The following is a 23,093-nucleotide window of genomic DNA, read 5'->3' on the forward strand; positions in this document are numbered from 1 at the left end:
GAAAAAAAACGGGGGGGGGGGGAGGGAAGCAGGCTGAGCAAGCCATGGGAAGCAAACCAGTAAAGAGCATTTCTTCATCAGCTCCTGCCTCCAGGATCCAGCCCCGTTTTTGTTCCTGTCCTGACTTCCTTTGGTGATGAACAGCAATGGGGAAGTATAAGCAACTTAAACCCTTTCCTCTCCAGCTTGCTTTTTGGTCATGGTGTTTTCTTGCAGCAATAGAACCCCTAACAAAAACATACAATATGGGCAATTTCCAACAGGGATGCAGATTTTATAAATACAGCATTTGAGCAGCTATCTGCTTGGAAAGTAGGCCACCTAACAGCTAGAGAAGACTGATTTCTTCTCTGCAGGCTCTGCTCACCATTGTCATCCCAGGCTGACAAGATGTACCCTCTCTCTACATGCTCTCTTTCATCTCTTCTTGGATTTCCATGATGAGAAAAACAGGCACTACTCTGGAGGAGGGTGTATTTCTGGCTGACAGTATGTCGGCATTCCCAGAATATGGGTGGAGGGCAATCAGATAGGAGGCAGGCTCTGGTTACATTTAAGCTGAAAATCCCTTCCCAAGAGCTATGCTTCAGGAAGTGCTACCTGAGAACAAAAGAGAAGCATTTCTTTCTGTTGATCGGAGGGAGAAGTGTCAGAGGAGAGCATCACTGTCAGGTTGGAGGAACCACAAAATTTAAAGGAGCTATCAAAGGCTGAAGGAATAACTGCTAAATCAAGGGCCACAATCAGGTAGGCCGGCAGGATCAAGGGAAACATGAGCCATGTGAGAGGTGCCAAGCCTTGGGAGCTCTCAGTAGAAAGGGGGGGCCGTGGGGGCAGTCCCTAGGGCCTCAAGACCAGTTTCTGGCCCCCCACACCCCTATCAGACTCCTGCAAAGCCTTCTTTTCAGTAGTGGGGAGCTCTTTAGTGGCTCTCAAACAGCTGCAAAATATGTCTCCAGCTACAGTTTTTCTCCCAAACACACACCCTCAGCAACCATTCTCTCTACTGTATTTACTGGATCCCCCATGTTACTCTAGCTTAGAGGCTACAGCATAGGGACTCAGTCAGTGAGCTGGGGATGGTCAAAAACGCTTGTGAAATGATCCAGATCATTGGGTTCTCATCAGAGTTGGCCTATGTGACTGCTCTACCCTACACCCACTATACAGGAATTATTTACTCCTCTAGTCTTTACTATAACTCTATGAGATGGGCACTGTGGCCAAATCACTTTTATATGTGAAGAAACAGGTACAGGGAGATGGAACACACTCAGGGTTGTATAAGTGAGTGGTGACATAAGCTTCTTGCTCAGGTAGATGGTGCCAGGCTCCACACCCCTTAATCCACACTGCCAAGCTTCCTGAGCACCTGGTACACTCCTGAGCACCCTGGCACCCACCTGCCTCATCTTGCTAAAATCCTGATACACTATAAGAGTCTACTGAAGTGTCACCGCCTTCAAAAAGACTTTGCTTCAGACAGCCCCCAGGCTGTCTGGGAGTCACTGCACATGTCTGTCTCTGTAGCTATAAGCAGCTTTTCTTGCTCTGTTTCTGTCTCAGTCTTTGTCATGCTGTGTTATGATTATATTTACATGCTTGCATTCCTCATCAGACTGCCTTAGGGACTTCATTAATTCTTTACACACTTTAAAATATTTATTAAGAGCTGATTATGAGCTGAGATGTGGCTCCACTGGTAGAGTGCTTGCCTAGCATACAGGAAGCCCTGGGTCTGATCCCTAGCACTGCAAAAACCAGGTGTGATGGTACACACCTGTAATCCCAATACTCAGGAGGTAATGCAGGAGGATCAGAAATTAAAGGTACACACACACACACACACAGAGAGAGAGAGAGAGAGAGAGAGAGAGAGAGAGAGAGAGAGAGAGAGAGAGACTATTACGTTTAGGCTGTGTTGTGGGAGAGATAAAATAGCGAGTGTAACAGATGGAATTCCTGTCTTCATGAAGTATACAGGTTGTGGGGCAATACCGAAGACACTAAAAGACATCACCAAACACAATACCACACAATATGACAAGTCAAGAGGGAAGGGGCAGAGGGCTGAAATTTATGTTGAGATCTAATAACTGATGGGATCCACTTAGTGACAGGGAGACTGGCTGGGGAAACATGAGGAACAACACTGAGAAGCTCTCAGCCAGGATCAGGAAGGAGAGAGAACTTGTGCGTGTTTTGTTTTTTCTTTCCCTGTGTGGAAGAGATTTCAGCAGACACGTTACAATAGAGGCAAGCACAGAAACTTCAAGAATCACAACACTGTCATTCCAACACACATGAACAAGAGGTTAGACCACTGTGAAACACGCAACCAGGTTTTCTGTGAGCTGAGACAGAAAGTGGGTCCCCAGTCTCTCACAATGATAGGGACATAATGGTTTTTTTTGGAAGGAAAAAGATCCCAGGGTTCTTGGACTTTCTGCCCTTATTGCACATCAGATATTTGACCAGAGACAGAAATGTGAGAATTCAAGAAGCTACAAGAAAAATTAATGAGGCTGAAGGGCCTGAAGAAAGCATGCAGAGGTGTGTGATAAAGGGTTTTATGCTAAAAAGTTTAAGAATGTTCTGGAAGGCTTGCTAGGGAGCAAGTCACTTGCAGAAACCTGCATCAGGAAGTGCATGGGAGGTAGAGGGAAGAAGCAAATGCGTTTTGCAGGGAAAAATGCAGAAGAGAAGCCAACCGGAGCCATTCCTCCAGACTGCTTCCCCATATTCCCACTTCACCATGTGACCCAGGCCACCTGGATCCCTTCTTGTGCTACCCTGAGTACAAGTCACAATTCTCTTCCCGCTCAAAGCTGGCCCCTTTAGAAGGCATCTGCAGCTCTTCTCCCTTGGAGATGGCCATACGGGGCACAGGCCAGGCCATAACCCCTAGCCTATGGACGAGCCCTAGTGGGTGGGTCACACATTCTTGGGAGCTCAGATCTAGATCTGTTCTCTGCCTGCTCCACCTCAGCACTAGCAGCTCCATCCTCCTGCTTTGTAGGTCCCAAACCTTGGTGTTATCCTTGACATTTTGCTCCTATCCCACATCAGCAAATTCTATTAGCTTTAAATTCTGAATCTCACCAGAATCTAACGACGCCTCCCTCATCTTTACCACCATTCCAGTCCAGCTTACCATCAACCCACAACAGGATGACTGTAATAAACCCCTACTGGTTTATCTGCTACTTTGTGTTGCCCTGGTGAGCACAATCTGAACAAAGGAGGACCATTCAAAATTAAAGCCAGACCATGTCACCTCTCCACCATGACCCCCCATAGTGTTCATCCCATCTGACCAGCTTATATAGTTTGTCTTGTTCAGTTTGCCTCTCTGCTCTAGTCTGGCAGCTCCTTCTTGCTCACTGCTGCACCCTCCTTATTATTTGCAACTGTGTCTGCAAAAGGCAAGCACTTTATAAGTATCTGTTGAAGGAGAGCAGAACTGACTTGAGAGGACTCTTGAGAAAATAATAGCACCAATGCACAAGCCTAGGCTGCCCGAGTCCCAACTGTTCTCCTCAACACTCTGGGGTTGAAAAGAGCATAGGAAGAGTAAATGGGGGTGTTTATGGTGTGGACAAAACCCTAAATCAGACTATCCCATAACAATACAAATAGAGTGGAGCTACAGAGAAGGAGGAAATAGTACACAATAACACCAAGAATCAACTCAGCAGTGCAGAAAGGCAAGAGGTCAAGCTGGAGGTTAAGTCCACCCATGTTAGAAATGCTCAGCTACTCTGGGCCATGTGTGTCATTCTGTCACTCCTTTGTCTGATTAAACTCTGGGCCTTCTTCCCTTCTTCCATGGAGCCCTAGAAAGCAACCAGGGCACCAACAGCCCCTGTGTCTGCAACATGGAAGCAGGGTTTAGGGCGGGGGCGGTAGAGGTAACAATTAACACAAGTAGCCAGGCAGCTCCATTTCTACCCATAATTTAAAGCAGATGATGGAGAGATGTCCCTTCTCTAACTGGAGCACTGCCACTCAGGGACATGAGCAAGGGTGGGGTACAAAGACAAATTACTAAATTTCAGCTTATTAAGGCCAAATCAAACATATTAAAATAATAGTAATAATTAAAACAAAACAAACAAAAACCCACCAGAGTTGAACCCACCACCTGAACTCTGGCAAGCTACGTATGACATCCTGCCCAAACCAAAAAGTTTCCCAGGGATACATACCCTTCCTCTGTCTCATTGATGATGTCACAGATCTCCATGTTCAGTGTCCAGTCCTCACTCTGCAGGGAGCCATCCGTGGCCTTCTCTGTGAAATTAGAAAGAAACTGTTTTATATTTCTCCTGGAATAAGGAGCCCTGGAAGGAAATGGAAAGAGACTAGAAGCACCACTTCTGGGGTTATTGCTTTCACAAGAGAACATCCAGGAGCACTCTGAGCCCAAGGGCCCAGGTTGTCTAGTCTCCAAATCCCATTTCTAGAAGGCCTGAGCCCTAGAGCCCACAGACCCCAGAGCTAAACCACTGAGCGAGAATACAGGATCCACCACGCACTACTTGTGTAACTCTGGACAAGTCGATTAACCTGAAGGTGCCTGATCTAGTTAAAACTTCAGCAGACATCAGAAGGGCTTAATATATGTAAACCTTAGAAAATAGCTTGGCACACAACCTGTCCTCTACAGATATCTGCTATTATAATTATGAAAAATTGATAGGGGATGTCCTTCTATATGCTGTGAATATATATTTGTCTTACTGGTTGATAAATAAAGCTGTTTTGGCCAATATCAGGCAGGATGTAGCCAGGCATGAAGTATAGGTGGGGTTACCAGACTAGGAGAAGTCTAAGGAGAGGACGCAGAGTGGGAGTGGGAGGAGAGAGGCTATCTAGCTGCCAAGGAAGAAAGAGGACCGGGCATCACTGATAAGCCCAAGACCACGTGGAGATACACAGATTGATAGAAATGGGTTAATAATTAAGAGAGAGCTAGCCAATAAGAAACCTGAGCCATCTAAACAGTTTATCATTAATAGAAGCCTCTGTGTGTTTCACTGGGACTAAATGGCTGCTGGACCAGGCAGAACAAAAGCCTCCATCTTCAAAATAACAACAGCCTGCAGTAGATAAAACTGCATCTCAGAAGAGAAGAAAGAGGGGGAAATTCAGTGAGCCACTGCCGGTGTGGCACCATAGCTGGGATCTTAACCCCCCTCCCTCCACGCTACAAAAACCTGAGGCTAAGAGCTTGGTTACCCATCTCTGGTGCCACTGGGAGGTGGTGGAGCTGTAGGAAGCTGAGCTGTGTGAAAGGCAGTTAGGTCATTCAGAACATGCTCTTGGAGAGTATTTGGGGGACTCTGCTTTCTGGATGCCATAAGGGGGCAGTTTTGCTCACCCACCAACAGTCAACTGACCCCAAACTAATACCATTTGTCACTAACTGAAACACATGGTGCTGAGTCCTTGATATGCAACAACCTTTTGATCATTTAATGGAGAAAGGACAATTCTGGTATTGGAAAATGGCTCTCGGGGCTGGAGCGCTGGTAGTTAAGAGCACTGGCTGCTCTTTCAGAGAACCCAGGTTCCATTCCCATCATCCTCAAGGCACATTACAAACATCTGTAACTCCAATTCCAGGAGATCAGATGGTACACAGACAGGCATGCAGGAAAAACACAGTAAAATCATTGTTTTTAAAATGGCTTTCTATATGCAAAAAGATGAAGTTGTACACTTTTCTTATACTATATTAACTCTTGTTTTGTTTTGTTTTGTTTTTTGTCTCTAAATTTATGAAAGATGTGAACACGAGTGTTGAAAACTGTAAAACTCTTAGAAGCAGGGGGAAAGTTCCATGACACATAATTTGACAATGATTTCATGGATCTAACACTAATGGCACAGGGAACAAAAGAAAAAATAAAGACACTAGACTAATCAGTATTAAAAACTTCTAGGGCTGGAGATGTAGCTCAGTGGCAGAGCTGAGTGGCAGGTAACCACCTTCTGCAGGCCCTGACTTTGATCTCAGCATCACCAAGCCCCACCCCATGCATTAAAGAAAAATCATACACAGGATAAAATGTAAATGTCTAGAAAATAAGGAACGCTGCAACTCAACAACAAAACTAATATATATGAATATATATACATTATATATATATATGTAACACACATACACACAAATACACACACACACACATATATATATATACATATATATATATATATATATATATATATATATATATATATGAATGAGAGAGAAAGGTGCCAGGCACGATAGCATATGCTTATAATTCTGAAGAGGCTGAGGCAGGTGGCTTTGAAGCCACCTTGGGCTATAGAATCTCAAACAAATAACAACAACAAAAATGGAGGAAAGAACACAAATTGGCACTTCTCCCAAGAAACAGATTTATGTTATTATATATTATACAAATGTTCACATAAGAAATATATAGTCATATATATTTTCATTAGAGAAATACAGATCAAAACTTCAATAAGCCTGTTGTGGCAAATACTGATTAGGATGAGGCAACAAGATTATGCGTTAGAGAGTATTCTGGGCTGTATATTTTTGGACTTGAGACACAATTCAGTGGTCAAAGGCTTGCCTAGCATTTGTGAGGCTCTGGGTCTAGTCCAAACACCACAACAACAAAAACCTCTACAATGAGATATCATCTCATACTCATGGGGAAGCAATTTTTGGGGAGATTTTATTTTATTTTCTGAGTACTTTGCCTGCATTAATGTCTTTGTACCACATGTATGCAGTGCCTGGGCATCAGATCCCCTGCAACCAGAGTTACAGGCTGTTAGGTGCCATATGGTGCTGAGAACTGAACCCTGGTCCTCTGGAAGAGCAGTCTGTGCTCTTAACAACCACTGGGTCATCTCTCCATCCTGACTATTATTTTAAAAATATAAAATAATAAGTGTTGGTAAAAATGTGGAGAAACTGGAACCCTTCTCTATTGAGAATGTAAAATAGCACAGATATTATAGAAACAGTATTGTGGAGCCTGGAAAACCTAGGCATATGATCCATAAATTTCATTTTGGATACTTCCTTTCATAGAGGCATGTGTATACTCATGGTCAGAGCAGAATTATCTTCAATGTTCTAAAGGTGAAAGCTGCTAGATACCCACCCACAGGCTACTGGATGAGCAAAATATACATACAATGGACTTGTCAACCTTGTCGAGGAAGGGAATTTTGGCATCTGCTACAACATCTGTGAATATTGAAGACATTGTTCTAAGTGAGAGAGGAGCCAGGTTCAGAAGACAAATTATGTAAGATCCCACCCTGTGAGGTACCTAGGGTAGTCACCATCAGAGTCAGAAAGCAGAGTGGGAATACTAGGGACTGAGGAAGAGGAAGAATGGGGAGTTGTGTCAGTAAGTACAGAGTTTCTGTTTGGGAAGACAAAGAGTTTTGAGATGGATGGTGGTGGTGGTGGTTGCGCAACAATGGGACACACATAATGTCACAGAACTGTATGCTCAAAGTGGTTAGAATGGTACACTTTGCTGTACACATGTAAAACAACTTAAAAAATCATCCAAGATGGGCAGTGGTGGCACACACCTTTTATCCCAGCACTCAAGAGGCAGAGGCAGGTGGATCTCTGAGTTTGAGGCCAGCCTGGTCTACAAAGAGAGTTCCAGGATAGTCAGGGTCACAAAGAGAGAATCTGTCTTGAAAAAAAAAACAGGAAAAAAAATCATCCAGGGGGCTGGAGAAAGGGCTCAGTGGTTAAGAGCATGTGGTGGTCTGAGTAAGAACAGTCCCTGTAAACTCATATATTTGAATGCTTAGTCACACGGGTGGCAGTATTTGAGAAGGATTAGGAGGTATGACCTTGTATGTCATGGGGGTGGACTTTGAGGTTTCAAAAGCCTCTGTAAGCACAGGATCTCTCTCTAGGTTCAGAGATGAGATGGATCAAAATGCAACTCTCAGCTACATGTGTGCTGACTAAACCTCTGAAACTGTAAGCAAGACTCCAGTTAAATGCTTTCTTTTCTAAGAGTTGCCTTAGTCATGGTGTCTCTTCATAGCAATAGAACAGTGACTACGACAGCATTTGCTGCTCTTCCAGAGGACCCAGTTTTGGTCCTCAATACCCAGGTAGGCAGCTCACAATTCCCACTTCAGAGGATCCAACACCCTTTTTGTCCTCCATGGGCATTTGCACTCAGATACACATACTCATAACCACACACAGAGACACGGAGACACACACACACACACACACACACACACACACACACACACACACACACACACACACACACACTTTAAAGCACCCAGAAAGGAAAAAATGGTATAGATAGATCACTGGACTCTGGTTGAAGAGAACAGAGAAGTGAAGATCACTGGGGCCTGTTGACAGGAAACATAAGACTCAGAAGAACTGGGCTCAGGATCAAAACTAGACCCTGGGTCACCTGATGCCTTTTTTCTCTGGGCTGTAACTGCCGCCTCTCCACCCCCCCCCTCACCCGCAGCCCAATGGCAGCGAATATTCTCTTTCTTCTTAGTTAGACAGACTCCCTGGTAGGCAGACAGACAGGGTGAGGGGCTATGGCTAGGTAATAAAGGCAGTGAATTTCCAAGATGGACAGCTTCTACTTCAACCTCCTGATTTAAGACAAAAGCCTGGCAGCTTTTGTCTCCCACCAGCAGGCCCCCTGCTGACACAGCCCTCAGGAGGTGGTGGTGCACACTTTTAATCCCACTACCCAAAAAATAGAGACAAGCTGATCTCTGCGAGTTCGAGGCCAGTCTGATCTACAGAGCTAGTTCCAGGACAGCCAGGTCTACACAGAGAAACCCTGTCTCAAAAACCAAAACTAAGACAAAACAAAATAACCCAGGCCTCAAGAAGAGACTGACTTTTCGGCTTTCTGAGTCCCCCTCTGCTTGGCAGAGGGTCTTTTACTCTGTGTTTCAGCTACATGTGTTTCCTCACCCACAATAAGAGCTTCCTTTAAATGCCAATTCTGTTTGTAGTGCTTGAGATTTCTCTACTGCTACCTGTTACACTTCAGATTTGCCCCCTCTTTCAATTCTTAAACTGGCAGAGAAAACAAACCTGATCAAGATGCCTAGACTGTAACACTACCACATTACCAGAGTCTAGCACTTGGGAGCTACTCAACACATTTATGTCTGATGAAGGCCTAGGGTCATGTTCCTTCTCTAAGCTAGTAGTCCTCAGCTTTGTTTAAGCATGAGACCTTTCTGGGGAGTGTCTAGAACACACACACACCCAGAGGTTCTGATCTGATCAATGGAGTTACTCATGGTGAAACGGATAGGTAGCCAAGGCTAAAGACCACTGCTGTAGACTGCACCCTCACTGGCAGTGAGAGGCAAACCTAGCACTTTCTTCTAGGAGTGCAGTCTCACTGCCCTGTATGTAAAGACTGTCACATATGCATCCTCCTCCAAAGCTCCTTGGCACTAGGGTACAGGTATCAAACCACAGAGAGTGTGTGGCCATCCTCTGTTAGTTAATACCCACGCTGGACTGCCAATGTAGGTGTCTTAGTCATTTCCTTCTCTTTAGCTTCCAGAATGGTGTGTGGCATACCTCATTTCCTTGTCAATCTTGAGAAAGTGGCATTTGGACCATGTGACTTTACTTTGCCTTCAAGTTGTAGAAAGGACTGCACTGGAGTCTGCAGCCTGGTCGTCAGAGGGTACTTTCTGAACCTCTTCTGGCTCTGCTACCTTCCTTTTATCTTCATTTTTGTTTATTTTTGCTTTGTTTCTTTCTTTTTTGAAACAGGGTTTCTCTGTGTAGTCCTGGCTGTCCTGGAACTCACTTTGTAGACAATGCTGGCCTCGAACTCAGAAATCCACCTACCTTCCTCTCCCAAGTGCTAGGACTAAAGGTGTGCACCACCACACTTGGCTGCTGCCTTCCTTTTAAGGGAAGGGTAAAGTCAAGGGCTGTAGAAAAGGATAACCCATAAAGGGCTAAGTTAAAGTTTGTCCTCTTGTCTCTTTAGTGGAAATGGAACTTCTACAGTTCACATTCACAAAGAATGTCAGGAAGCTGAGGCAGGAGGCAACAGCAGCTGTGTGGAGCCCCTGCTTCACAGAGGCTACTCCTACCTCACTGACAGTAACACTAATCCAGAAAGTTCATCGCATATTACTGCACCTATTACCCAAAGCACTTCCTACCCATCAAAGCCCAGTTTTCTTCTTTCTGCAAATTGGCCTGGAGTACCCTGAATGCTATTTCTTTGTTCTGATAACTCTGGGCTACTGCCCACACTTGCTGACTGGGGAGATAATTTGGCTGTTTTCTTCCCCAGACTCACCAAAAGAATGTTGCTGAATGCAAAATGCTAAACCAGTACTCTTTGGCCTTCTAGTGCTGGCGCCTCTGAAGTCTGTATATATAGCATCCGAGTGTAGATATGGCAGCCAAGAAACCAACCCACTGTGAGTGCCTCAGCAGGGCTGCCTTAGGACTGGATGCATGGGAGGGGTTGGTAGGCAAGAAAACCATGCTCCAAAGAGTATGATCATTGCTGTCAGGGTCGGGACTTGAGGGAATACTGGCACAGGTTCAACACCAGGCCGAAGGTAGTCTTTTCTGAATGAAGCAAATGCGCAAATGCTATGGCAACAATATTAGGATGATATGGTGGAATGTGTATGTGATTGCTTTATTCTGTTTATTCCAGCTCCTGGCCATTAGCATAGCCCGGGGAAGCTCAACATTTTGCAACCATGGTCACTGCTGTATTAGTCTTTATGCATCCCATTTCATGACTGGCAAGAAGGATTTGCCCATTGCTCCCTGGGGCACTGGGTTTCTCCCATAGTATCAAGTTTTATTTTAGGATTTGACAATTTATGTGTCAAAGGAAATGAACTTTGTTCTCTGGTTTGGAGACCAGACTAAATAAGGGAGGCCACATTGAGTGGCTTCAGTCCCAGAATCAATCAGACACAACTTTGTTCCCACTTGATGGAAATTCTTTTATGAAAAGAAAAATAAGAATTGATTGAGCTGCTTTGTCAGCCTTGATTCCCTTGCGGCTTCAGCAGGCGTGGCTTTCTGGAGAAGCAAGAATAAAGTATTCTTTTGGGGTTGGTTCCTTATAATCAAAGTGAGTATCGTTTCGTTGCAAAACTCAAAACCCCAGTAATTGAAATAAACGTGCTGACCCTGAAAATAAGTTGCCATGCCTTTGAACCCCTTGCTGGTATTATTAGAGGAAGGGAGAGGGTGAATATAAGGTTAATGGATTCTGCTGCTAAACCCAACTTAGAAATGATGTTTCATTGATTTAGTATTTCCTCTATAAAGCCTCCCAATCTGCATCCCTTGTGGCTTTACCAAAGGGTGACCTTGGTGTGTGCAGCCCAAGTTCTATGAAGTGCTGAGGTGGTCCCGCCCAGATATCCTCTCTCCTGGCTTGGAAAGGTTAAAAGTGCAGTCTCACAGTCAGATCCCCAGACGCAGGATGAGCCTGCTGTTGAGGCAGCTGCTAGGGTAAAACCACAGATGTGCCTCTTCTGTGTGTGACCTCAGGTGGGGTGCTGAGACACCTTAGCAAGAGCAGGGACTGGGTGCTCAGATCATTTCATGGTGGGGTTTTGTGAACTGACATCGCCCTGCCTCTGGGGAACACTGGGCTGCACTATCCTGTTATCCTAGGACTACACAGGGGCTAAGGCCTCCACCTCTCCAGAGCCTCTGCCCTTGCTGTCTTCTAGCTCAAAATGATAGAGGGCCTTGTACTACTCTTTCTGGTGCCAGTCTACCTGTCTTTACCAGCTGCCTTCTTCCTACATGGCTCTGATGTTCTTGACAGGCAGGCCCTTGACTGCTTCGTGGCCTTGACCTCTCTTTCCTACACACATAGCATGGGTAGAGCAGGGCAGGCCAGGCACCACAGGGTGCCTGACTCTTAATCTTACTAATGCTAAGGTGTTAATGCTAATGCCTGCTCTGTGCCTGCCCCACTTGTGCCTCCTATGGACCCTGGTTAAGACTGCCTCAAGCTCACATGCGTTCTATACTCACGAGAAGGGCGACTCTCACTACCTCTGAATGGCTGAACAGTGGTAGTGAAAGGCATATGGGTTCCATGCATGATGAAAAAGGAGGGTGAAAAGATGGCGGGTTTTTGTTTTTGTTTTTTTCCAAGACAGGGTTTCTCTGTGTTGCCCTGGCTTTCCTGGAACTCTGTAGATTAGGCTGGCCTTGAACGCACGGAGATCCACTGCCTCTGCCTCCTGAGAGCTGGGATTAAAAGGATGCATGCACCACCACTGCCCAGAGAAGATATTCTTTTTGGGAAAAAAATAAGTGATAACTAAAATAATTACTCTTTTTAGTGAATACAGCAAATGTTTTAGGAACCAAGGATGTATATTTGCTATATATCCTTGCAAATGTGCTTTCACTGCTTATACGTATAGCTTTGACTTAGATGTGCAAATTCTCATACTATATATATATAAAAAATGTCATGATGTAAAAAACAATGCCATTTCCTATTTATACAGAGGCCATTTATCCATCATTTGAGTACCAGTACATGTCTTAGTTTGATTTCTGTTGCTGTGATAAACACAGTGACCAAAACCAACTTGGGGAGGGAAAGGTTTATTTCAGTTTACGTCTTTCAGGTCACACTCCATCACTGGGGGACATCAGGACAGCAACTCAAGGCAGGAACCTAGAGGCATGAACTGCAGCGAAGCCATGGAATGACACTGCTTTCAGTTTGCTCCTCAAGGCTTGCTCAGTCTGCTTTATACCCAGAACCACTCACAGTGAACTGGGCCCTTTCTCATCAATCATTAATCAAGAAAATGCCTGATCCTATGGGTTCCCTCTCCTCAGATGACTCTAGTTTGTGTCAAGCTGACAAAACAAACAAACAACAACAAAAAAGCTATCACAGTAGATGTGGACTAAAGGAAAATTTTGTTTAAAAGGTGGTGATGGGCCCTCTCTCATAAACTGAGGTAGGATGGATGGGGAAGTTTCAGAATTTGTCTAAGATGAACAATGCCACATTCAAACTTGGGTTTTGTTACCAGATTGGACAACACAGAGTAAATATCCTGGCCTCTGAAACAGAGCTGAGATCAATCATGTAATCCCAGAAAATGTGAAGTGGAATCCTGAGTTTACATTTGCATTTCCCTGGTGATTTGTGATGTTGAACATCTGTTCATGTAAACACATAGTTACAGCCATTTGTGCATTTTCTCTGGAGAGGCGTCTATTAAAGTTCTTTGCCCATTTCTTTTAATGGGGTAGTTTGGTTTTTTCTGTGGTTCAGTTCTGGAGCTTCTTTACATTTTCTAAATATTAATTCATTAATTCATTATTAGATATGTTCCTTGAAAATATTTCCTCCAATTTTGTAAGTTGACTTTTCATGATCTTGAAAATGTTCCTTAATATATAAAAGGTTTTGTTTTTGTTCTTTGAGACATGATCTCACTATATAGCATAGGCTGGCCTAGAACTCAGGATCTCCTTACTCCTACCTCTGAGTGCTAGGATTATAACTGTACAGCACCACACTCAACCAAAGAAGTTTTCATTTTGATGAAGTCACATTAATTTTTTTCTTTTGCTGCTTGTATTTTTGGTGTCATACCCAAGAAATGCTTGTTAAATCAATATGATTTTTCTCCTGTTTTCTCCTAAGGCTTACAATTTATACTCTTGGGGGTGGTGGGTTTTAGGTGTTTTGTTGTTGTTGTTGTTGTTGTTGTTGTTGTTTCAAGACAGGGTCTCACTATATAGCTCTGGCTGTCCTCTGGAACTAGCTCTGTAGACCAGGCTGGCCTCAAACTCAGAGATCAGGGAGGCCTGCTTCTGCCTCCCAAGTGCTAGGATTAAGGGCATCTGCCACCACCACCTGACTCAGTTTAAATATTCTTTTTTTTAACATACATATTTTTTTTTACAGTTTATATATTCTTTTCTTTAGGAATTTGGTCTATCTGGAGTTAATTTCTGTATATGGTATACAATAAAGACCTAACTTTATTAGTGTGTGTATGTTTCTATTTTCCCCCAGTATCATTAAAAAACATGATTCTTCCCCCACTAAATGATTTTGGTATCCTTGTTGAGAATACATAGACATATGTGAGAGGGATTATTTCTGGGCCCCTTGCTTTACTTCCCCATTGGTCTACATATCAGCCCTTAGGTCAAAACTACTACTCTATTTTGATTGTTTTAGTTTTAAAGTAATTTTGAAATCAGGAAATGTGTATCTTCCAGCTTTGTCTTTTCCAGGTTGTTTTAGCTATTTGCAGAGTTATTTCCTTCTGAGTTCATGGGAATTTTATTTTTCTACTTTTACAAAAAATGTGAGTTGCATTTAATAGCGATTTCACCACCTTTGTAGATCTTACTGGACAACATTAATACTCTGTGTAGCTCTGGCTATACTGGAACTTGCTCTGTAGACCAGGCTGGCCTTGAATTCAGAGACCTGCCTTTCTCTGCCTCCTGAGTCCTGGGATTAAAGATATGCACCACCACCACCAGACTCATTAACATCTTTATAGTGTCTTCCCCTCCATCTAATAAAAATCGGCTGTTCCTTTCTTTATTTTCTTTTAACAGTGTGTGTCTATGTATGTGTGTGATTCATCCATCCGGAATTCTGAGACAGTCTTGATGTGCTGCCTAAGCATATCCAGGCAACTCCACAGAGAGATCCCTTAGCAGAAATAAGTCCCTAAACTTGGCTTGGTTCCTCCTTAAGGTGGAGCAACAACAGCACATTTCTTTTTTTTTAATGAATCTAAATAGTTAAACCCCTAGAGCAGTGGTTCTCAACCTGTAGGTTGCAACTCCTTGGAGGGGGGGGACACCAGATGACCCTCACACAGGAGCCGCATACAATTCCCATCCCACCCCATCTCCTGCATAAAAGAGCCTGGGCTTGTACTATCAGGACCCTTGAAAGTAAAGTGTTGACTGCAACTTCTGCAGAGGCCCCAGGTAGCAGGACCCCTGGGTAGTCAGCCCCTGGGCAGCGTGCCCTAGGTAGTGCAGGGAAGAAGAAATGTACTTCATTTGTGCATCACAGTGGCATCCTTGGATAGCAGTGAACTCAGACTCTGTAGTCTTGATTCTCTGCATGACTGGGATACCACAGGGTAGTCACAACACCTTTCCACATCTGTAAAATACAGTAACAATAGATTTCTTTCACGTGGTTGTCTGAAGGGAAAGTAAATACTATAGAGAAAACACCTGTCAGATCCCCACCTCCTCCCCCACCAAGAACCCCTCCTCCACGGCCATACCAGGGGCTGAAACTTCTGTTATTATTGTTACTTTTCTGGAAGGGGTTCTCCCTGCCAGCATCAGTCCCTCTATACCTCCTTCAGCACTCATGTGTCACCACTGCCACCTACAGGTAAACAGCTCACCAGATTCAAGTGCCTCGGAGCTCCCAAATGTCCTCAGCCCTCTCATATTTCTGGCTTTCTGAGCAGAAAGGGCTCATGACAGAAGACATATAAAGAGATCCCTTAGCAGGAAGAAGCCTCACAACTTGGCTTGTTTCATCTTTAGGGTGAAGGAGCAACAACAGCACATTTTAAAAAATGAATCTAAATATTTAAACCCCTAAAGGATTTAGAACTAGCTAGTAAAAAGAGCTGTACTCATGGCCCTGGGAAGTGAGTAGGAGAGGAGGTACTGTGTTGTTGCCAGTCCCTCAGCTAGACCCCCTCCCCCGATGCCTCAGGCAGCCTCTTGCCCCCAAAGCTACTGATCTAAATCTTCAGGGAAGGCACACTTATCTCTTCACACAGAAAAACAGGAGAGACGATGAAAATTGCTGCTTACCAAGCGCACACTGCAGTCTGGGCCACAGGGATGGAACCTGGTACATGACCCATGCTGAGCAACTATGTGACCACTGGGTTCATCCTCAGTTCCCTCATCAGCTTTCCCACACACGCTAGGTGTTTTACTCCCTCTGTCCTTTCCAGTCAGGTTTGCAGCTTCTAACAAGAGAAGGAAATGAAGCCTAAGAAATCACCAGCCCCACGGTGCACAGCAGGAGGTGGGGGTTTCCGGTAACCACAGGACCTACATCCTCCTGGTGGACCTGGTCTTGTAACCTAACCTGTCCCCAAACAAAGAACAGCAGGAGCAAAGAAGCAGACTGCCTGGAGCCTTGGCCTACAGCAGCCTTCCTGATTCTGCAGGTGTGGGCTCAAGACCAAGTGTAAGAAGTGCAGAGGGCATGCTGGACTGACCTTGTCCTTTCTTCTTTATTAATAGCCTCTCTATTTGGAAGTAATTTTTGATTTACTGCAAAGGTGCACCAACAGTCCCGAATTGCAATCTCAGTTTCCTCCCACGTTAGCATGTTATATAACCCTGTGCATCTGTCAAAACTTCAAAGTGAACACAATATAGTACTATTAGCTAAACTCCAGAAGCTACTCAGGTTCCTTAAGCTTTGCTCTATCTCCTTTTTGTGCTGAATCCAACTCAGAATACAATACTCCAGTTAGTTTTCACCCTTTAATGCTGTTCTGTGTTCTTTAAAGCCTGACAAACCCACAAACTCACCAACTTGCTTTCCTGCCTGAAGAGTTCCATCCCGCAGGCTGCTGTGTGTGAGCCAGGATTCCAGAGGGCCTCATTAGGGCATCACATCCACCCCTACCCCAAACAAAGAGGCCCTTCAGGCCAGCCCAACAACACAGAAAATAGGAGCTTGTTAGCCACACAGGCCCAAGGCTGCTGACCCAAGTCCTTTTTCAACTGGAATTCCCTCAAGGAGAGCGCACAGATTTAAAATGCATGTGGGGTATGTTCTCCAGGTGCAGAGTCACTGGTCTGATGTGCTCCCTTCTTTGTACTTAATAGAATATGTCATGTGTGGAGCAAATGGGTACAGAAGGGAGCTAGGGAAGGGCTGGGATGGAAACGTGCTGTGGCCACTACCAGCTACCACCAGGAGAAGGGGCCCCTGAAGAAGCCAGCAGGCTGGGAGGAAGGTTGATGGCTTGTCCTAACCAAATATTTTCCTGTTGACTGAGAAAATAAAAATCCTCTGGGACCCAGTACTCAGGTAGAGCTCTGGCTTAAGCCTCGCAGATAGCTTGGTGTGGGACTGGGGGACATCCCAGACATCTTTTCTTTCCACTTCTCCTCTTTCCCTTGAAGACTGCTTGGCTACCAACTCCTTCCTTGGAGTGCCTCTCAGGCGTAGATACCTCATCCGTGTGCCGCCAGTGAGCACAGTTATTTAAGAGAAGACACCAGATATCCTAATTACAGTCTCTCTGTTCCGGGGAGTCAGGAGTGCTATTCCTTGGAGAAGGAAAATACAAAAGGCCACCTGGAGACTTTCTAATTTAAGTCCAAACCATGAGCTGAAGGACTAGTGGAGAGCCCAGTGGTAGAGTGCTTGCCTGACATATAGAAGGCCCAGGCTCAGCCCAGCACCACACAACAAACTAACAAAACACATGAAACTAAGTGGCCTCTCCCTGCCAGGCACCGTGTTAGGCAATGATGGGAATAGCAAGATGCAGCCTTTGCCCTCAGAGAGTTAGCGGACCACAGACTTGCAAGCAAACTGCAAGGACATGAGGGACAAGTGCTAGCATGGGGTGTGCACAAAAGCAAACAAGCAGTCCAAAAGATGAGGAATGATTTGCCATGACAACAGAGGGAGAGGATGCGCATGTAAAGGTGGGAGAGCAGGAATTTGGAGGACGGGTATGGGGAGCAGAGCTGTCTGTCAGGGAGGCAGAGTGAAGACCAATTTCTAAGAGTCCTTTCACTCTCTGCAGCCTGTGGCTTCCAATTGGAGTGCCTCTGACAAACCACTCTGGGAACAGCTTGGTGGCTGCACCATTCAGACTGTAAGCAGGAAGTGTTACTGGAGTCAGGGGTCAGAGTGGGGGCCCTAGCAGCCCTATCAAGCCAGGCTCATCCATCAATTCTCAATAGGCCAATTATAGAGATAAATAATAGTGAAAAGCAGAGAAAAGAGATTTATTCAGTGTAGCCGCATTGGGAAGAGGGACTGATAAAGAGGTCCAGTGACACCCCCTCAGGTCCCTCTGCACAGTCCTAATGTGAGTTTAGGTTTAAATAGAGCAGAAGGTATATCCAGCTAAGCAGTCCTTATCACGGGTGATCTTGCCATTGTGTCTTGGCTTCTTTTCTGCAAAGTGGTCTGACAAGTTATCAGAGATGTGCCCAGTTCTTCCTCTAGTTGCACAAGGAAGCCTTTTCTTTATCCAGCCTGATATTCCTGACAGCCAAAGGGAGAGGTATAAAAAGTCTCAAAAGTTTCTTGAGAATACTTTTGTTCCTTTCAGGACAGGTATAGAAGCAGGGACAGGTCACAGTAACTGCTTAGTGAAGAGGCTAGAGCAGCACTCTGGTTGAGGACATGGTTTTTAATCTGATAGACAGGGAAGCAGTTGGGCTCACTGTGACACAGGGCACACATTTCATACACTTGCCAACTCAGTTTAGTCATTGAAAGGTGGGCATAATCGGAATACCTCCTCAGAGTACACTAAGCAAACAAGTAATACAAATACGAAACAAAGAATATAGTATAGTGCAATAAATATGAACCACAATTGTGTGTGTGTGTGTGTGTGTGTGTGTGTGTGTGTGTGTGTGTGTGTGTGTGTGTGTGTGTGTGTGTGTTTCACTGGTGATTGAAGCCAGGGCACTGAGCTACATGCCCAACTCCTTGAACCACACTTTATGTATATTTAGGGACTGGATTTGAGTTAAGATGGAATTCAAGAGGAAAAGGCTTTGATGTCTCCAAGGCTTTCAGTGTAACCTCCAAGTGGAAGACCAAGGTAGCTGCCCTGACTCCTACCTAGGGATTGGGCAAAGAAGCCTTAACTGTGCTCTGCTGGCCAGGGACCAACCAAATTATGAGGCAGCCAGGGCCACGAGCATCACTGTGAACAAAACTGAAAAGGAAGGTTTACTTTCTGCCTCAAAACACCATTATGAAATTCCAAGCCAGGAGGAAGCCAAGAGAAGTTACCAGGGGCTCGTGCCTTCTGTGCTCACTAGTGCCAGGGTGTTTTAACCAACTCCTGCAAAGAGCTGCTCTTCAGAATTGGGTGCCACTATCACAGCGTCAGCAGCACTCAAAGGTACCTGTGTCATCATCAAAGCAGCACATCTGAAAAAGAAATTAGCTCAAATTCTATTCATTCAGAGGCCTCATCTACAGAGGAAGATCAGTCAGTAATAAAGAACATCGAAGTCTAGCCAGGTGGTGGTGGCACACACCTTTAATCCCAGCACTCGGGAGGCAGAGGCAGGCAGATCTCTGTGAGTTCAAGACCAGCCTGGTCTACAAGAGCTAGTTCCAGGACAGCCTCCAAAGCCACAGAAAAACCCTGTCTTGAAAAACAAAACAAACAAACAAAAAGAAAAGAAAAAACACCGAAGCCAAAGCAGTGAAATTAAACATTTACATTGAAATTGTCATGTATCTTGAACAGAATACTGTCCACTGTCTGGAAAGTCACACCTAACCATTTTATGTTTTGTTAAGGTAACATGAATTTCACAACTCTAAAAAAACAATCTGGGCAACAGGTATCAAAGGATATGCCAGAAGAGAAGGTGGGGTTTTGTTTTTTAAAATTAATCCATAAAAATCTTTCTGGCCATAAAAGGCTCTTATTCTTTGACCTAATAATCTCTTTAAGACTCAAAATAGAAATAAATACACTAAAGAAAAAAGCCATGTGTAATTCTGAAAACCTACTCTTAATGATGCACCCAAAGGAAATGAAGGCATTTTCTATACATAAACTAGCTTATCAGTGTTCAAGGTGGTCATGGTGCCTACTTTTATGTCAACTTCACATAGGTTTGAGTCATCTGAGAAAAGGGAATGACAATTGAGAAAGTGCCTCCATAAGATCAGGCTGTAGACAAACCTGTAGGGCATTTTCTTAATTAGTGACTGATGAGAGAGGGCCTGGCCCATTGTGGGTGATGCCATCCCTGGGCTGGTGGTCCTGGCTTCTATTAGAAAAAAAAAAAAAAAGGCTGAGGAAGCCATAGACAGAATGCCAGTAAGTAGCACCCCCCCCCATGGCTTCTGCATCAGCTCCTGCCTCCAGGTTCCTGCCATACTTGAATTCCAGCCCCATGATCCTTTAATGATGAACTGTGATGTGGAAGCAAAAGCCAAATAGATCCGTTCCTCCCCGTCTTGCTTTTGGTGATGATGTTTTATCACAGCAGCAGCAACGCTAACTAAGACAGTGGCATTTGTCACAATTGCCAGAAAGTAGAAACCCAGATGTCCACTACATGGGCAGAACAGAAACAAATATGGAACATCCACACAAAAGAACCACATTAAGTTAAAAAGACATGGAAGCCAGGTGTGGAGATGCACACCTGTAATCCAGCACTCAGAAGGTTGGCACAGAAGATGACAAGCTTCAGACCATCCTGAGCACACAGTAAGACCCTGCCCCAAAAGGTCTCATTCTGATTTCTGCTGCACCATGGCTGAACCTTGAGGACATTATGCTAAGTAAAACAAACCAATCACAAAAGGATAAATATTGTGTGGATGTAATTATAAGGACTTGATGGGGAATGTACTACTGTGTATGTTTATCTTATTGATTGTTAAATAAAATACTGTTTGGCCAATGAGACAGCAAGTTAGACAGGACTAGGAGTCAAACAGGATTCTGGGAAATGTAGTAGAGAAGTGCTGATCCATACAGGAAGTGACATAGCAAAGAGACTCATATTTAAGCGAAGGAGAAACAGGAAGGGCGCTCTTTTTCCCTCTGCTCCTGCTCCAGTGGTACAATGTGATCCACCGGCAAGGAGGGACGCCAATAAGGCGTCCGATAAGGTAAGTCTTATAAAATATATAAGTTTATGATAATTGAGACTGAGCTAACAGATGAGAATCCTAGTCATTGGCCAAGCAGCTTTGAAACTAATACAAGTTTCTGTGTATTCATTTGGGCCCTAACTCAGGCGGGCCGCTGGAGTAAAGCTCACATGTGGCAGTGGTGCTCAGGCGACTTCTGGCAGAAAGATTTATCATAACAAGGACTGGCTAGGGTTGGCAGATGATAGAGGGAGAGGAGAATGCTGGTTACCAGGAACTTAGGAGAAAAATGGAGGAAACTGTAAGTTCAGAAAGATGAAAGAGTTGTGAAGACTTAGGGTGGCGATGGTTGTGCAAGAATGTAAATGGAACACTTAAACGTGGCCACAACGGGGTTGAGAGATGGCTCGGCAGTTCAGATCACTTTTGCTCTTGCAGAGGACTCAGATTCAGTTCTCAGCCCCCACAATGGATGGCTCACAACCACCTATAACTCCAGTTCCAGGGGACTCTAACTCCAGTTCTTTTTCTGGCCTCCATGAGCGCTTTATGCTCCCGAGTGCTGGGATTAAAGACACTGTCACTATACCTGGCTTCAGTTTTAATTTTGTAATCACAGGTAGATCTACAGAGGCAGAAAGCAAGTCACCAGTTGCTAGGATTGTGAAAGCTGGGAAAAGTAGGGAGTAGGTGCTGCTAATGGCCATATGATGGAAATGACCTCTCTCTCGATGACCGTAGCAATGATTGTACAACTAAGAATATACACTACTTCAAGTAAGTGAATAAGAATTATATCTTAGCCAGGCATGGTGGCACAAACCTTTAATCCCCACACTCAGAAGGCAGAGGCTGGTGGAGCTCTGAGTTGGAGGCCAGTCTGGTCTACAAAGCAAGTTCCAGGATATCCAGGGATACACAGAGAAACCCTATCTCAAAAAAAATTATGTCTTAATATGAAGCTATGGAAAACAAAAAGAAACTACCTGGAACATAATCAATGTAGTATTATTTAAAGTTCTTAAAATTCCTCAAACAGGGGTCGAAGAGATTAAGAGGCTCAGTGGTTAAGAGTAATTGCTGCTTTTGCAGAGGACCTTGGTTTGGTTCCCAGCACCCATATTGGGTGATTCACAATCAACTGCAACTCCATTTCCAAGAATCCAAGCCCTCTTCTGGCCTCTGTGGCACCTGCACTCGTGTAGTTCATATGCACACACTCAAGCACACACACATACATATAAAATAAAAATATATGTTTTTAAAACTTCATCAACAGAAAACTGGTGATTAAGTAAATTATGGTATAGTGACAAAGTTGGATAGTATACAGCCATTATAAGTGGCTATAAAAATCAGATAGAAGCCGGGCATTGGTGGCGCACACCTTTAATCCCAGCACTCGGGAGGCAGAGGCAGGTGGATCTCTGTGAGTTCGAGACCAGCCTGGTCTACAAGAGCTAGTTCCAGGACAGCCTCCAAAGCCACAGAGAAACCCTGTCTCGAAAAAAAAAAAATGGGGGAAAAAAAAAAAAAACCAGATAGAGACGGGTGGTGGTAGTGCACGCCTTTGGTCCCAGAACTCAGGAGGCAGTTCTCTATCAGTTCAAGGCCAGCCTGGTCTACAGATTGAGTTCCAGGTCAGCCAGGGCTAAATAGGGAAACCCTGTCTCAAACAAACAAACAAACTCAAAACACCAGATAGAAACATTATGTACTGATGTAAAGAAAAAAGTCTAAGCTAATTTTTTTTAAAGGATGTGTAAATGGAAAATACCTGTCAGAGAAATGGGAAAAAAAGTGAAAATAATGAATGCGTAGAAGTATTTGACTTAGAGGCAATATTTTGTTGTTTTATTTTTGTTCTGGGAGGGGGGATTTATTTTTTTTTTTCCTGAGACAGAGTCTCATTGTGTAGCTTTGGCCAACTTGGAACTAGCTACGTAGACCGGGCTGGCCTGAAACCCATAGAAATCCACCTGCCCCAGTGCTGGGATGAAAGACATACATACCTTGCCTGGCAAAACCTGTTATAAAATGAGAGAAAACTAAAAGTGATATTACACTACAAAAGAACAAGAAATAAGCCAGGCAGTGGTGGCACGCATCTTTAATTACAGCACTCCGGAGGCAGGGGCAGGCGAATCTCTAAATTCAAGGCCAGCCTGGTCTATGGAGTGAGTTCCAGGA

The 23,093-nt window shown here is 44.4% G+C and overlaps 1 protein-coding gene across 8 annotated transcripts in view; it reads right to left on the reverse strand.

Annotated features, from left to right (window-relative positions):
• The window catches only part of Tom1l2 (target of myb1 like 2 membrane trafficking protein), a 120,141-nt gene that overhangs the window by 52,066 nt on the left and 44,982 nt on the right, over positions 1–23,093 (reverse strand). For all 8 annotated transcript variants that reach the window (XR_003487321.2, XR_004770713.1, XM_027427303.2 and 5 more), the window contains exon 2: positions 4,209–4,293. Coding sequence is in view for 6 of the 8 variants with exons in the window: in XM_027427303.2 (XP_027283104.1) it covers positions 4,209–4,293 (85 nt within the window). In the remaining 2 variants the exon portion in view is untranslated. The remainder of the gene's footprint in view (positions 1–4,208; positions 4,294–23,093) is intronic.

The sequence above is a fragment of the Cricetulus griseus genome, chromosome 7, assembly GCF_003668045.3.
Source record: "Cricetulus griseus strain 17A/GY chromosome 7, alternate assembly CriGri-PICRH-1.0, whole genome shotgun sequence".
Taxonomy (NCBI): Eukaryota; Metazoa; Chordata; class Mammalia; order Rodentia; family Cricetidae; genus Cricetulus; species Cricetulus griseus.